Source organism: Rutidosis leptorrhynchoides, chromosome 9 (assembly GCF_046630445.1).
Source record: "Rutidosis leptorrhynchoides isolate AG116_Rl617_1_P2 chromosome 9, CSIRO_AGI_Rlap_v1, whole genome shotgun sequence".
NCBI lineage: Eukaryota > Viridiplantae > Streptophyta > Magnoliopsida > Asterales > Asteraceae > Rutidosis > Rutidosis leptorrhynchoides.
The window spans coordinates 78542022-78559207 of record NC_092341.1 but is presented as its reverse complement, the minus strand read 5'-3'; the positions used below and the strand labels follow the sequence as shown (position 1 = coordinate 78559207).

At 31.5% G+C, this 17186-nt stretch overlaps 3 protein-coding genes across 15 annotated transcripts; all 3 read right to left on the bottom strand.

The window, feature by feature from the left end:
* Positions 1-3985: 3985 nt before the first annotated feature.
* Positions 3986-8261, bottom strand: LOC139866328 (uncharacterized). 13 transcript variants are annotated; one of them, XM_071854538.1, is made up of 12 exons: positions 7617-8261; positions 7479-7528; positions 7086-7245; positions 6530-6993; positions 6282-6443; positions 6122-6182; positions 5529-5595; positions 5303-5380; positions 4905-5145; positions 4782-4822; positions 4367-4669; positions 3986-4195 (listed from the first exon to the last, which is right to left on the bottom strand). In XM_071854538.1, the coding sequence occupies exons 8-10, from the start codon at positions 5323-5325 to the stop codon at positions 4784-4786; spliced, it is 303 nt and encodes a 100-aa protein (XP_071710639.1). In that variant the 5' UTR covers positions 5326-5380; positions 5529-5595; positions 6122-6182; positions 6282-6443; positions 6530-6993; positions 7086-7245; positions 7479-7528; positions 7617-8261; the 3' UTR covers positions 3986-4195; positions 4367-4669; positions 4782-4783. The 13 variants fall into 13 exon arrangements, with proteins under 13 accessions (XP_071710639.1, XP_071710637.1, XP_071710642.1 ...); XM_071854536.1 differs by having other exon boundaries at positions 6122-6443; XM_071854541.1 differs by lacking the exon at positions 5529-5595.
* A 3870-nt stretch (positions 8262-12131) lies between these two features.
* LOC139868187 (uncharacterized) lies at positions 12132-13007 on the bottom strand. The gene has a single exon (XM_071856518.1). The coding sequence runs from the start codon at positions 13005-13007 to the stop codon at positions 12132-12134; it is 876 nt and encodes a 291-aa protein (XP_071712619.1).
* A 1-nt stretch (position 13008) lies between these two features.
* LOC139868186 (uncharacterized) lies at positions 13009-16213 on the bottom strand. Its single transcript, XM_071856517.1, has 4 exons — positions 15382-16213; positions 14685-15225; positions 13942-14600; positions 13009-13787 (listed from the first exon to the last, which is right to left on the bottom strand). Exons 1-4 carry the CDS (start codon positions 16211-16213, stop codon positions 13009-13011), a joined length of 2811 nt encoding a protein of 936 aa, XP_071712618.1.
* Between the last annotated feature and the right edge of the window lie 973 nt (positions 16214-17186).

Genomic DNA, 17186 nt, shown 5'->3' with positions numbered 1-17186 from the left:
ACCGAATCAAATTCCAAAATCTAATAATGCAAGATTGTTAGGAATTTTCTAATGATACTATCTATAAGTTTTCAGATCTCCATTTTATCTATTGATTATGAATTTTAGAGTCAAACTTAAATTTCAAAAAGTCAACTGATTTGATCATCAAGAAATTCGAGGTTGTTGTGATGTTTCAGGTTAAATTAATAATTCCTAAAGTTTCTAGGAATGATTTAACAACTAATTCATGTTGTAATTACATTGTAAAACGATCTAAAATTCAAAATTGATTTAAAGTTCATGGCGTTCTTGACTGCGAAAAGTGTCAGCTCAAATTCAAATAAATTTTAAAAATGTAATAACGCAGAAGTGTTAGGATTTTCTTACTCAAACTATCTACAAAATATCAAGTTCCAATCTTTTATAACGTGTTCGAATTTTGAAGTCAAAGGTAATTTCTACAAAGTCAAACGAATTGTTCAATTGTAGAATTCGAATTCGTTTGTATGTTTTAAGTTTAATTAATGATGCAGAACGTTTCCAGGAGCGATTTAGAACCTATATCATTTAGAAATTGTGAGCTAAAACATCCAAAAATTTGAATTTGATGTGTGTATGTTCTTCGTTTATTTTATTTTTTTAAAAAAGAAGAAAAAAACTGCTACTGATTCAGTTTAATTTTTTCTTCTTTATCTGTTTTAATTAATTCAAACACTCAAATAAGCTTGTTTCTTTTTTATCTCTAAATTAAAAACCAATTCATAGCCTGCTAGTATGATTTTGCAATTTCCAGTTGATTTGTAGAAGAAATAAAAACAAGAATAATCGGGTTATAAATAAATGAGTCGAGTTTGATTCCAGAAAAACAAGCCAGCCCCGCTGGTTGATTGTGATTGCGTGTAAGCGAGAGGTCGCGGGTTCGAGCCCGATCTCGGGCAATTCTTTTTAGGAAGCTTTTTAAAGGGTATACATTCTTAAATTCATTTCTATTATTATTATTATTATTATTATTATTATTATTATTATTATTATTATTATTATTATTATTATTATTATTATTATTATTATTATTATTATTATTATTATTAGTAATTATTATAATTATTATTAATGTTATTATTATAAATATAATTATTATTGTTATTATTATTATTATTATTATTGTTATTATTATTATTATTATTATTATTATTATTATTATTATTATTATTATTATTATTATTATTATTATTATTGTTATTGCTGTTATTAGTACTTATTATTATTGTATTATTATTAGTTATTATTATCATAATTAATATTATTAGTAGTATTATTAATATTATTATTATTATTTTTAAAATGGGTATCATATTTAATATCATTATTATTATTATTTTTAAAATGAGTATTATATTTAATATCTTTATTATTATTTCACTATTATCATTAGTAGTAAAATTATTATAGTTATTATTATTATCAGTATTAGTATTATTATTATTACCATCATTACTAAAAGTGACATTATTTTTAAATCTGTTATTTTTTGTTAAAACTTGTATTATCATTAAAAGTAACATCTTTAATATCATTATTAGTATTAATATTATTGGTATTATCAATATTATTAACATTAAAAGTATTGTGAAAATAAAAGTTTTAAAGATATTATTAAGGTTATAAGTATGTATTAATCATATTAACAATGTTTATATAAATATTCATAATTAACAAATTAAGTATTTTAATATATTACAAAACATATATATATATATATATATATATATATATATATATATATATATATATATATATATATATATATATATATATATATATATATATATATATATATTAATATAACTATATAAATATTAATCATTTTGAATGTATACATAAATTAAATATACATAATATATAATTTAAGATATAATATATAAATTTGTTTGATTACGATTATATGTGTTAATATATATATGAATGATATAGGTTCGTGAATCCGAGGCCAACCCTGCATTGTTCAGTTCCGTCGTAGGCATATTTTTACTACAAAATATAGTATCGTGAGTTCATTTGATTCCCTTTTACTCTTTACATTTTTGGAATTGAGAATATATGCGATGTTTTTATAACTGTTTTATTAAATGCTTTTGAGATATATTTTTGAACTGAGAATACATGAACTGTTTTTATAAATGATTGACAAAATAGACACAAGTATTCAAAACTACATTCTATGATAGAATTATTTGGATTCAGAGGTTCGATTTCTATAAAGATTGTATTATCGACCATCGGTGAGATGATTTTGCATTGCACGACGCATTAACTACCGAAATGGTTCGATTTAGTAGTTAGTAATGGTGAGATGATTTTGCATTGCACGACGCATTAGCTACCGTTTTAGCTACCCTCGGTGAGAAATTTTTGCATTGCACGATGCATTAGCTACCGTTGTAAGATTATTTATGGTGAGATGATTTTGCATTGCACGACGCATTAGCTACCGTTATTGAAATTATATTGTATTAACTACTACGGTGAGATGATTTTGCATTGCACGACGCATTAGCTACCGTTGGTGAGTTTGTTTTGAAAGGTTCCGGTGTTCTTCATATGAATGATTTTCACAGCAGTGAGCAGACCTGCACATATTGTTTTCGAAATATGAGTATATTGTGGTCTATTATATTATTGGAAATGATTGTTTATGATAAACTAATGAACTCACCAACCTTTTGGTTGACACTTTAAAGCATGTTTATTCTCAGGTATGAAAGAAATCTTCCGCTGTGCATTTGCTCATTTTAGAGATATTACTTGGAGTCATCCATGACATATTTCAAAAGATGTTGCATTCGAGTCGTTGAGTTCATCAAGATTATTATTAAATCAATTATAGTTGGATGTGTTATGAAATGGTATGCATGCCGTCAACTTTCGATGTAAAGAACGTTTGTCTTTTAAAAACGAATGCAATGTTTGTAAAATGTATCATATAGAGGTCAAATACCTCGCGATGTAATCATATGTTATTGTATTTGTCCTTATGAATTAAGACGGGTGGTCTCATTTCGCGCCCGAGCTTTCTCTTTAGGGCACTGATGGCAAGGTGGTCTAGCCATTCGATTGCCCTCCATTGATCACCCTCTTCATCGTCTTTATTACACATATTGGAGCATGAAGTAAACGATCGTTTCACTAAAGAAAAAATAAAAAAAATTAATAATAAAAACCCAAACCCAACAACTATTTGCATACCCTTTTTTTCTCAAATACACATTTACAATTCTCATTGTATATAGTTTACTAGATTTATGAGCTCGTGCGTTGCACGGGGACTCATCCGCAAACATTGTTGGTTTTTAAACTTATATATATGAAATAACGTTCTTATAGGAAAAGTGTGAATAGTACTGTTGTGGTTGAATTAATAAAATATATTTTTGTAAGCAACACACCTTAGTAAAACTTTCATAAATTATAGTTTATACATAGATTGGTTACAAAACATAAAGTTACGTATTGATGTAAACATGATTTGTTGCAAAGTAAACGACGATACACTTACAAATGACGAAACCATTAATTATTGATAATATATATATTGAAACCAAATTGAGTGTAAATCTAAGTATCGTAAACATTATGAATGAATACACTTTCAATGAAACAATTAATTGTTTATATTCGTTTTTACCAAGTTTCCATTCTCTAGTACTGCATTCCAAACTTTTGCTTGAGTTTCCGTTTAGCTTGTATTCCAATATTGTGTCACTGGAAAAAAAAGTAAAAATGATTGCAAGTCTGTCAAGAATTTGTATTTGTTAATAGTGTCAACAACTGATAATCACTAATATGATTATAGAGTATTTCCTTTTACAACAACAACAAAAAAAATTACACTATAGTCTGAGAAACAATAAATGTTTTGTTGAGCGATGAGAAAAATTTGTTCAATAGTATACGAAAGATCATACCATCCAAAACAATAAAGAACACGAAAAATCCTAAATATACGTGTTTGAAGATATCAAAATATATAACAATATGCGAAGTACATTTCAGAATTCGAATCAAAATTACATATTATTTTTATAAAATGTTTTAACCTAAGGCATTAATGAATGAGCCCGTAGTGCCGCCATCTATATATAATATGTGAACTTGTTATTAACTGCACCCATATCAGTCTGCAACACCGTTGCAATTATCCGAAGCAACCACATGTCTGTATGCTATGAGATATTAGTGTACAAAATCAATAAATAACTTGTCTCTGATAATAAAATATATATCAAACATCTTAAATAGAACGAATTCAAATCTTCTAAACAGATTAAAAAACTTTAGTCCTTTGCACATAAACATGATTTTAATGAATATATGCAGATTTACTTACTCGTCATGAATGGATTATACATTACGATGATTCTGCCAAATCTGAAACTTCATTTAATTAAATTCGGATTCAAATCGTCCTATAAACGGTTTGATATAAACGGAAGTCGGATTAAATCGTCCTCATATAAACGGAATTCGGATTAAATCGTCGTCATATAAACGGAGTCCGGTGTATGAGTATCTGGATCGGAATTCGAAAATCGAAATTCGTATTGATACTTCAAATGGAATCTATCCTATGATTTAACTGCATTTATGCATCCATCGTTCTCAGGATTGTTCGTCACTTGAGCATATTTTCCTGCATTCAAAAGATTCAGTAAAATCAGTAATCAATAAACATATTAAACCTAAGTAACACTGCGATATTTTAAAGAACTAAATCAAAATCTGTAATAATTAAAATATCTTACTTTCACAGCAGTGTCACAAGACATAGTTTACTCACATTCACCTGATATTCAAAATAATAAAAAGTTCAACGAATTCAGTCCAAAATTGAAAAAAAATATTAAAATAAAAAATTAGAACCGCACAAATAATAACGGGATATATACGTCAATGATAGTTCCGTTGGTGACAACACCCAGAGATGCATACATATGACCATTAGGGTTTTTCTTAACTCCAATCATCTCGAGATTAAAGGTGCATTTGAGTTCCGGGTGGGTCACATGTGCTTTTTTAAACATTAACCCAGTTGGACCAATAAACCGCTCATACTTTGGAGGCTTCCTTGTAAAACCCTGACCCGCAAGCATTTTTTCCATTGCTTGGCTGCAAACAAACACATCCAATTATAATCATTAGCCTATCAAAAATGTAACTTTATAAAGAACTTTATTTTAGGTACAACAATAACAATTTCAAGACAAAACACCAAACACCTGCAAACAAAGAATGTAAAAATTATAAAGGGGTTTGGGATACTTACTTTATAAGCTTTAATTCTAACATTCACAATCATGTTCCACACCATCAAACAGAGCTTTGAAAATCTCCATGTTAACATCTAATCAAAAAATGTTATAAAATGCACCCAAGAAAGCCGATTAGAGCAGAATGCCAATTTAAATATGAAATAGAATTTAACACCTTTGAATTAGAAATACAAATGTAATGTTAGCTACATGTACTTCTTGATTAATACATGTACATACAATGCATCTAATCATCTCTTTACTTTCATCTTAATATTTGCTAGTTTCATTCTTCGCATTCACATACCTGCCATGTCACAACAATTATCCACACTACATATACATATATTAAATACTCCGTAATCTACAATATTTACAAACATTCATAAATTATTAAGTTTACAAATACAACATCAGTTTAAGCTTATAAAGTTTTCCTTATTTTCGCCAAAAGAAAATATACATATATTTCACTATGAAAAAAACACCTTTATTACCTACATCATATATAGGGAAAAGTTGGCATATGGGACTTTGTATCATAACTAAGACTTAATTTTTTTTTATTGTATAAGTGAAGTGATGAACTTCCTTTCCCATATCTTCTGCAATAATCAACTGTAACATATATACCTGTACATACAATGTATAGGCAGGTATGGGTAACACGTAAATGTAATATGGTTTAAGATATTTTAAGCAATTTGTTTACATATTGTATAGTATAACCCGAATCAATAGTTCTATCCATTAATTGGCTATTAATAGATTGTGCAAGCCCATGTAAAAAGAAACCAGTTAACATATTTGGGTCTAAAGGTCAATAGTCTTACTAATATAGTTAAGCCCAAATGATAATTTTAAAGCAGGTGCATCCAACGCTTGATTACCCTGCTATAGATACTTCACATCAAAGACAAAATATAAACTCTATACACGAAAAATTGAATTTCTATATATACAAAAAAAGATAAACAACAATACGTAGCTTACAAGATATAGTTCTTCAGTAGCAACATCATAGTCACTCATGTGTTTTGTTGACTGAAACATATGGCAAATAACATCAGAATCATTTCTATTTTTTACCCTAATATAGCTGCTACATAAAATAAATCAGGTTGCATGCTTTGAACATCACCCATCAGCAACCCCCTGCATTACAATACCCATGATGGAATGTGTTGCAACTTTTAGTGAACAGAAACTTACTAAAGTTAAATTACTAAACAGAAACTTACCTAAGTGAAATAAGGTGTAGTTATCCATAAGTATACGGATCCAAAGTGAACTTCGATAAGAAGTCGTGGTGCAATGACACGAGATATAAGAATCCAAAAATGCGCATGAATTCAATATTGGTACAAAAAAAACGTTTCTATTCCTGCACACATAATAGAAGATTATTATAAAATAAAAAGTACCTCCTTTGAGGCATCCAACATAATCGGATTTCCAAACCTTAGAAGTAGCAGCCTGAGTAGGTTAGTCAAATTGGGTAATGGGTCTAAAAGGCCTCTGGTTGACAGTTATCCTCGATGTAGTTAGGATACAAAGTGTCGTGAACAAATGTGTCCACATAAACCTTAATCAACAGCCTCTAACCAATTAATTATCTGATACAGCTCATCAGGTAGACCCTGATCCTCTCACATCGACTTCCCGAGTTCATAAGCGGTCTTGTGATAAAAACTTCTCCGTAACACTTTCAAAAAGGGTGATACGCGTGTTAGATATCATTGACGATTAAAACAAATTGTATCTGGACTACAACTCAAAAGTTGGTAATTGTGTTACCTAAAAGATGCCTCCGGTTCTTATGGATAATGAGAATAGGTATATTTATGGGCTAAGATGACATCAATGTCCAAGGTCAAGTCGAGAATGGAGTTGCCTATTGAAAACACTTTCTGAAAGCAACGTATGCCCAATCATCATCGGGAAGTATCGTGATGATCTTGACAACAAAATACAAAGCTTTAAAATCGAAGTAATATAAACCAGACTTTTTAGTTGCATCTTGAACGAATGATGCTTATTGCTCATTACTTTGAAATTTATAATACAAAACATGTTCAAAATTTATAATAGATACATATTCACATTAAAGGATCCAATATTCTGAAATTTTGTTAACATAAACAATATACAAATTAAAAATACAATATTCACAAGGACTGAAGAACGTACCCCGATTTACAAATTTACGACTTCACGCAGAATGGTCCATTAACAGGTAACTAAACCAAAAGAAGGTGCTGCCATTTGTTAATGAATTTAAACATAATATCTTTAAAAAAAAATGAAGTGGAGATATAGAATCAATACCTTGATTTTGTATGATCAAACACCTTAATTCTGTTTCATCACACGGTGACTTGCAGATCTCTGTTAATAATACTCCTTGAATCAAACACCTTGATTAAACACGGGTTCGTCCTTCAGGATTTCGACTGTTAATAAAAGAATTGAGCGAACCACATCGATCTGTAACTTTTCTTTATCTGGAATATCTGTTTTGGAACGGAGAGAAACTGAAGGATGAAGCCTTTGTAGTTGCCCCTTTTTTCCGATAAAAATAGCAACATACCCATTGATTGTGTTATGAACCCTAATCAAAGAATATTGTATGTGTGAAACAAACCACGTTGATAATTACTGTTTATGGCGATTGGTTTTTTGGTTTATCAATAGCATCTGATTGATTGCGTATCTTTGTCCGATTGAATCAAGTGTGAGATTGGGGTTTTTAGGGGATGGATCAGATAGGAGAAGAAAGATTGGGGGATTTCTGAAGCATTTTTTTATTATTTTCGATTGAAGATTGAAGATGGTGGAAATTAGGTTAATTAATTAGTGTTAATTGTGATTAAGTATGTATTTACACGTGGAATTTGAGATTAAGGAGTACTTAAGGGATTGACACATAGGATAAACCTTCACGATTTATAGATGTTTATAGATAGATAGATAGATAGATAGATAGATAGATTATAGAAGATTATAGATTATAGATAGATAGATAGATTATAGATAGATAGATAGATAGAAGATAGATTATAGATGTACACACATTACCTATCAATCGACAATCGTTTTCACTCAACTCATTCTTTCCTTCATCAAATTTTCACACTTAAATATTTTTATAACTTTATCGTTAAAATAGCAAAATAAAATTCAAAATCACCACGTAAGTCAAACTTTGAACTTTATAATAGTCAAGTTCAATATATGTTCCAACATTTACTAAATTCACAAATGTATCAGTCACCAACCAGGTATCTTTCAACCCTCGACACACTATATTTTTTGCGGGTTATGCACAAATGACACGGGTTGTTAATCCGTATTCTTTACAACATGATGACCCATGAACCCAACACTTGTAAGAAATTGTTTCACCAACATCAAATGTATCCACCGTACCCTACTTTTATACAAAAAAACAATCAAAAAGGTAGAAGAAACTCAAGCTGAAGACGACGAACCCGAACAATCTGATCAGAAGGACAAATAGTCACATGTAAAAAGGTACCGTGACCGCCGAGGAAAGTCGCAATTTGGTTGAGCGTTGGGTCCATTATTGGAAACTCAAACAAAAGATTTTGTTTTAGGTAAAAAGAGTACAATTCACTTTTGGTCGAACCCCGTCAAGCGGATCAAATAACTAGAAAATGGATTAAATGGCAATAGACATCCAGATATTATAGGAATCTACTTCAAGCTTGAAGAGCATTGACAAAGTGGGACCGGAGACGCAAGTAGTATATTAAAACTAAACGCACGTTTTCAAGCTACAAACGAAAATGATATTTAGCTACTAGAAGACGTGGAGCGTGCTCTAGGATTGTCCGAAATTTTTATTCGTTAAAAGTGTCATGAACAACAACAACAAAAAACCAACCAATCAATCAAGATTCTTCCATTCTGAACCTATAAGTTTCGAGGATGACAACTTGAACTCAAAATTATCCCATACCCAAGTTAGTTTGAGCTACTATTATGAATAAAACCATATCCATCGTCTATCGGGTCGTCTCAAACCGGTATATATTGACTTGTATTCTCACGAATACCGAATGATAATGAAGCTAGGGAGAAAATCAAATGACAATATGCCAATGAGTTACAAGACTGACGACGATGAAGATTCTCTTTTCATTTATTTACTTTCTCTTTTGTTAGTTAAGTCGTACGGGTTCTACAAGAATGATTGTCTCCGAAACATGTGTAGAGTGTGCAACCGAACAGGGCTCCAAATTTATAAAAGCCCCAAATTTTGAAAATATCTATATCTATATAATACTCCGTAATTCATTATTCATATAACGTGCCACAATATCATCGAGATAAAAGTTTTAATTTGTAATTAGTTAGTTAACAAATTATGAGTCTAAAAGATCAGTTTATATGAATTAAAAGATTTAACGTTTTTGAGGCCCATTTTTGTTTATCGAACATGGTCTTCAAAATTAACGGGACGAACCCTGTCTGTCCACATTCTATTATGAATGTTAGTGAGGCGTGACGCTGATATAACACTTCATTATGACAAGGAATGGTGTCATGAATCAGATTAGTTCTTTTGCTAAAATAGTGCATACTCTAACAAAGTCGTATCATCGAAAAATGAAAAGACGAACAAGGATACAACCGAAGAACTTGAGGCAAAGCTCAAGACCAGTAAAACAAATTCAACCTAACCGAGCAAAGTCTAACTCAAACTCAGCCTTACACAATCGGGCAAAATACATCCCAAAAACAAACATACAAACCAAAACAACAAAGTCAAACTAACCTATAGCATCATCACATTATCAAACAACAACTAAACACATGAACGCTAAGCAACAAACTTATCGAAATACAAATGAAGAGATTTGATTGTATACTTCTTTTTAATGATTATGTAAATTTCGGTTCATATCACAATTGAATTTGACAAATTTGAGGAAGAATAGATAGTTAACGATACAACAACAACAACAACAACAAATAGTTACCTATGTATGAATGAAATTATGATGATATACATAAGTTTAAAGGTAACTTCCCTACATACATTATCAATCGGAAGATGATCCTCACACACCACTTTTTGATCTATCTATACATAATTTACTATTATACCCGTAATTACACTTAAAATAATAATATAAGTTCAATTATCTAGGTTAATTTAGAGGTATAACTGTGAATTTATGAGACAAAAGTGTAGATGAATTAAAAAGTAGTGTGTGGGGATCATCTCCCTTATCAATAATACTAAATGCATTATCATTATCAATAATACTAAATGTGAAGTGGCAAGGCTATAAATACCCCCATTTTGAGGGTATTTTGGTAAATAATTTTCTTTTTGAAACCTTTTTTCTCATTACTTTTTTTTACAATTTTTTTTAATTTCATTTTTTCTTCTTCCTTTATCATCCATTTATTTTTCAAACGTTTAGTTAAACTTTTTTTCACATGCTAAATTAATTAATTGTTAACCGAAAAAACCTTCCCGAAACGAAGTTATTTTTTATAACTTTTTTCCCCTTCCTTTTTAATTTCTTTATTTTTTTACCGTTTAATTACCCGACCGTGAGCTGTTTTTTTAACGTTCAATTAACCGACTGTTAAACGACAAAAAAAAAAATTTCGCAGCGAAGCATAAGCTTTTTATCATAGTTAATTACTACTTTGTATTTAATACATATACATATACATATATACATATATACATTATATTAAAAATATAGTACTCCGAAATAAAATAAAATATCCCGACTTTATTTTCTTTTCATATCTGAACAAAAGTTATTACTCCGTACAATTTTTTGGATTTTACTTTCAACTAGTTGTGGAGCCCTCGCTTCGTGCCGGGGGCTCCGTTTTGAATGCGAGTTAAAAAAAAAGTCTTGATCTATTTTGTAAAAAAGAATTTTTTTCGACATAACATTGAAGGGTTGTTCCTTTTGTGAAAGTTGCTTCTTTTAGCGTTCGAGTTTTATTTTTTAAAAAAAAAGTTAGTAAAGTGGGGGTTCGATTTGTATTTTAATAAAAGTTAGTGGGTTAAGTTTGTGAAATTTGAAAAAAATTTACGTATAAAGTGGGGGTTCGATTTGTATTTTAATAAAAGTTAGGGGGTTAAGTTTGTGAAAATTGAATATTAGTAAAAAAAAAAAAAGTTAGTAAAGTGGGGGTTCGATTTGTATTTTAATAAAAGTTAGGGGGTTAAGCGTGTGAAATTTGGAAAAAAATATACGTATAAAGTGGGAGTTCGATTTGTATTTTAATGAAAGTTAGAGGGTTAAGTTTGTGGGAATTGATAAAGGAATAGTACTATTCCTTTCCACTTTACATTTTAGATATAGGTATATAATAATGAGAGTCGGAAATACATGATAAACACTCTATCTATTTTATTTACAAGTTACGAGAGTACATTATTTACAAGTTACAGAAGAATAACATAACGCATCTGAATATTATGTCTCGCATATTAATTAATTATTATTAATTAACCCTTAAATACTATATGTGATGGAAATCTTTGTAGTTTTAGTTATATTGAATTACTAGGTTTGAGCCCGTGCGATGCACGGCTGTTCAAAAAACGCTTGAAATAAGTCACTATATATACAATGTGAATTCTAATAAGAACTTGCAAGAGTTAAGTTCACTGGTAGTCACATACAAAAATCAAAGGATAAACTCAACCATTTTTAAATTAAGTAACAATCGAAATACTAAACTATAAAATGATTAATGTTATCAATGAAAAATAAATTTAACTCAAACGTACATATAAGCTTAACGATGGATAAACTTGTGGAGGTGATTGATGAAGTAAGTCTATAGATATTGCAAGACTTCTTTGTACACGACGTTTTTTGTTGAATTGCCGAGAGTGTTATCCTTGTTTATAATGAGAACCTTTAAACCGCTCTTGCTCCTGACTCTTGATAGCGCAACATATAGTTGTCCGTGACTAAAAACCGGTCTTTGTAGAAACAAACCAACATGACTTAGGGATTGCCCTTGACTCTTATTTATAGTCATAGCAAAGCAAACTGATAACGGATATTGTCTTCTTTGAAACCGAAATGGTATTCGTTTATCTGAAGGGACAATTAACATGCGTGGGACACAAGTTAATGTTCCTACATGAGTGCCCGTTAATATCTTTGCCTGAATCATCTTATCAGTAAGCTTTGTGATTTGTAATCGCGTACCATTGTATAGACCAGACGACTGATCAACATTACGAAGGAGCATGACAGGAACACCAACTTTTAGTACAAGCCTATGCTTAGGTAGACCACCAACTTGAATGCTGTTTAGAAACTCATTTGTGTACAATTCATTATTGAAATCGGCACCTTTTTCAGACTGGCAAATACTATCCGAGCTTAAAAAAACATGCTCTTCACCTTCAAGGAATGTCATCATATGATCGTTAATTATGTTGACATCATCATGGGTTGGTGCAAGAATAGCCCTTTCCTGATAGTATGATGGATTCCCAAGATTGTCAATAAAGTTCGGATAAATAGAGGCAATAAGTGAACCAATTGGATCTTCAACATTGGTAATCAAAATGTCATCAGGCATGATGACATCACATTCTCCATCATTTGGTTCACCTAATGTACCGTTTCCAATTCTCAATATCCAGTCAGCAAAAGCTTTCGTATCGCCTGTCGCATTGTTGGCTCCACCGAGTCTCATGTTAACTGTAAGCTTTAGCACTGTCACATGACTCCAAATGTAAGAAGAATTTAGAGAGGCCCCCAACAGTGTCTTCTCTTTTACCCTGATGAACAACAGGTAAAACTTGACGAAAGTCACCACCAAAAACTACAACTTTGCCGCCAAACGGTGTGTCCATGCTATTTGAATTAACATGTCGGCATATATCTCGCAAGGAACGGTCGAAGGTTTCAACACAAATTCTATGGACCATCGGCGCCTCATCCCATATTATAAGCTTTGTTCGGCATATCAACTCGGCCAAGTTGCTGTTAGGGGTAATGCAACAAAAAGATTCATCTGTTGGGTTAATGGGTATTGCAAATCGAGAGTGTGCCGTCCGTCCTGCACTTAATAGTAGCGCTGCAATTCCGCTCGATGCAACATTAAGAACAATATTACCACGACTACGTAAAGAAGCGGACAACGTTTTCCAAACAAATGTTTTACCAGTACCACCATATCCATACAAGAAAAAGACGCCACCTTTACCCTCATTTACCGCACTTACAATAGTCTCGTACGCATTTTTTTGCTCTTCGGTTAATTTTGAAAAGAGACATGCATGTTCATCTGCTAAAGCTGACCTGTTATATGATAGCTCATCCGTAATCAACGAATTGTGTGGCATGCCACTAAAGGATTCAACTGGATATGGCATTGAAATAAATTTCTTTAGCGTACTACTATTTCTTTGTAGTATTTTTTCGATCTCGTATAAAGTACAATTTTCAAGCATATCTTTGTCAACTTCTTCACCTGCAAGTCTCATAAGCAAACTGTCAAGATCAAACTTAAAACCAGAGATATATTTAGTGTAACATGTATTGTAATATGATAAATACATTGTTTCACATAAATAGACTGCTGAGTATTTAAGGTTTGTTTCACATAGATTTGTAAAATATGATACCTGAATTCCTTGCAATCATTCTTTCTTGTTGAAGTAGATCAGCTGATAGGAACTGAATTGTGTTTTGGTATACAATTTCCGATCTACTTAAACTGTTGGATAATAGTAACTGAGCAAACAACAACCGTACTTGATGTCCCGAACTCCAAGTGCTCGCCTCTTTTATCCCGTCAATGTACTCTTGGTCATCATCTAATAAGCCCATCTCATAGCAAGCATCTTTAAATGTCGCACAAACCTTTTTATTCACTGTCCGAATGTCTTCATATGATGTTGGACCTTTCACTTTGTTCAATAAGATCCTGAGATAAAACAACTCACCTGCTTGAGGAGATACATGATGGATACGTCCAACTGAACCAGAACCTATTTTTCTCCTTGTCCAAACCCTTTCTTTTTGTTGCCAACAAAACTTTGATGGAAACTCAACGTATGTTAGTTTCCGAGCTTCTGCGCTATGTTTGTTGCAATTCATCCATTCAGTGAACATCGAAGAGTTAACAGACGGCTTATTAAGAACATTGTCAAGCATCTCTTCTTCATCAAAAACAATAGCTTTTTCACCGTTAAGGTGAAACGGAAGTCGAATAACTGCAGGTGTCCTGTTGTGTATATCAAAAGCCAATATCCACCATACAGCCTCACAAGCCGACACATATCTATCAAATTTATTTGAATAGCTAGAGTAATAATTATCTATTTAATAGTCATTTAATAAATTGAGAATATGTAAGCAAATATACCTGCAGTCATAGTACTCTTTAATTTCGTCTGTTTGAGAATCACATACACCAGCCGTTACTCGATCATTTCCTTTGTTTATGTACTTAAATAAATATCTGATCGAACCTACTTGATTACACCATTCGACATTCAAATGAGCTTGATACCTCTTTAGTAGTAACGGATTGTAAGGGACATCATATCTATTATCTAAATCATGACCTTGCTTAGTTACAACTCTCCCGTCTTGCCTTCGCCTGTATATGGGATATCCTTCTTTATCAACAGATGTTTGATCTGCAAACGGCTTTGGAAAATGTTTTGTGCACTTTTTGTCAACATCTGTGCACGGGCAATTAGGATTCTTTTCTCCATATGGACCATGCATCATTAGATCACTGACGAGTTGATACAACTCGGGATCAGTATTTTTATCAGGTATTTCAGCACATATGTATTTGTCTACATCTTCGGGATTAGGCATCTTGTCTTTTTTATCAAGGAAAAGACAAATATGGGCGTGGGGGAGACCGCGTTTCTGAAATTCAACTGTATAAACATCTGTGTTTATATGAAAAAAGTGTTACTGTGATGAAGATGAAGATTACCTTCTGATAGACATATATAATGATACTTATAAATAAATGCACTATGTAGTTAGTTTGATTATTGTTTATATATATTATATACATGATATAAACTATTAGAATCGTGTACCTGCTCCCACCCTTCCAAATTTTTTTTTAACTTTCAGATCATGCATAAGGCCGTCGAGATTTATCTTGAAAATTCTTGCCTGGTAAGTAGGTTTGTCCTCGACTTTAAAAATAGTACCTTTCAAAACCCGCCTAATTTCAGGCCACTTCGGATTGCACGTGAAGGTGAGAAACAGGTCTGGATAACCAAACGTTCTACACAATGCCATTGCATCACGATAATTCTCGATCATGTACCGCGCGCTACCCGTAAAGGAAGAAGGTAATTTGAACCGGTTCCCTAACATACTAGTGTCAATGTTGCCAAGATTTGATTGGTTTGTCAGGTTTTTAAGAGATTCACATCGCTTAATCTTTTGGTTGTTGCGTATGTAAGAGATTCTTTCGGATTCCACCGCAGTGTAGGCATCCACTAAAAACTGTTGATAAAGTTTCTTAGCACTGTGTAACAAAGATCCCGAGTGTCCTCTTTCTTGAATCTTATATGCAAAAAATTCACGCATGGTCACTCTTTTCTTCTTCCTTGATGTTGATCCATCAACGTCTCTATGATATATATCTGTTCTGTACCCATCTTCCGCATAAGCAAATATAAGTGGATATTGAAGAGCCAGGTATTGTGGATGTAACTCACATATACGTTTTAATCCTTTGCTGCGACACTCGATTATTATGTCCCGTTTGTCAAAAGACATGTCTATATCACCCACAATCAAAGCGGCTACCTCGTCAACTGACGGGAGATTGTAATTTCTGCCATCAGTAGTCCTTCGACCAATTAGCTTAATCTTAAAATCCACAGTTGGTTCAGCTTCAAAACGGTCACGTGCCATTCTAAACATTTTGATGAGAGGATTGCATTCATTCAATAGGTCCATAATCTGGTTTATTAAACCTTGATCAAGGCCTTCGTTACCGCTTGACTGATGTGAAGCTGAACTGTGTGTGGAACTAAATTTAATTCAGCATGTTAGTAAAAAAAAATAGTTCAATAACAATTCAAGTTTAACTGATCATATAGATTAGGTAAATACCAATAATAGAAACGTACCCAATTGCTCTTTTCCTGTTTGCAGCTTCGTTTGCTGTGTCATAAATGTAAAGTTGTGAGAATTTTGGTGATGAGCTGTAGTGACCCGAACTTTTCCATGTTTATATATATTAATTGAGATTGATATTTATATGATTAAATGTTTCCAACATGTTAAGCAATCAAACTTGTTAAGACTTGATTAATTGAAATATGTTTCATATAGACAATTGACCACCCAAGTTGACAGGTGATTCACGAACGTTAAAACTTGTAAAAACTATATGATGATATATATATATATGGATATATATATAGTTAACATGATACTATGATAAGTAAACATGTCATTAAGTATATTAACAATGAACTACATATGTAAAAACAAGACTACTAACTTAATGATTTTTAAACGAGACATATATGTAACGATTATCGTTGTAAAGACATTTAATGTATATATATCATATTAAGAGATATTCATACATGATAATATCATGATAATATAATAATTTAAAATCTCATTTGATATTATAAACATTGGGTTAACAACATTTAACAAGATCGTTAACCTAAAGGTTTCAAAACAACACTTACATGTAACGACTAACGATGACTTAACGACCCAGTTAAAATGTATATACATGTAGTGTTTTAATATGTATTTATACACTTTTGAAAGACTTCAATACACTTATCAAAATACTTCTACTTAACAAAAATGCTTACAATTACATCCTCGTTCAGTTTCATCAACAATTCTACTCGTATGCACC

Bases quoted from the DNA above. Each gene is read 5' to 3' on its own strand.
- LOC139866328 (XM_071854531.1), bottom strand. From the start codon at position 5,325: ATGTTAGAATTAAAGCTTATAAA. The intron at 5,146-5,302 runs GTAAGTATCCCA...GTTTGTTTGCAG, and splicing joins TTAGAATTAAAGCTTATAAA to CCAAGCAATGGAAAAAATGC. The intron at 4,823-4,904 runs GTGCGGTTCTAA...TTTGAATATCAG, and splicing joins TATATATCCCGTTATTATTT to GTGAATGTGAGTAAACTATG.
- LOC139868186 (XM_071856517.1), bottom strand. From the start codon at position 16,213: ATGGCACGTGACCGTTTTGAAGCTGAACCAACTGTGGATTTTAAGATT. The intron at 14,601-14,684 runs GTATATTTGCTT...TAAATTTGATAG, and splicing joins AAAGAGTACTATGACTGCAG to ATATGTGTCGGCTTGTGAGG. The intron at 13,788-13,941 runs GTATCATATTTT...TGAGACTTGCAG, and splicing joins AATGATTGCAAGGAATTCAG to GTGAAGAAGTTGACAAAGAT.
- LOC139868187 (XM_071856518.1), bottom strand. From the start codon at position 13,007: ATGAGACTCGGTGGAGCCAACAATGCGACAGGCGATACGAAAGCTTTT.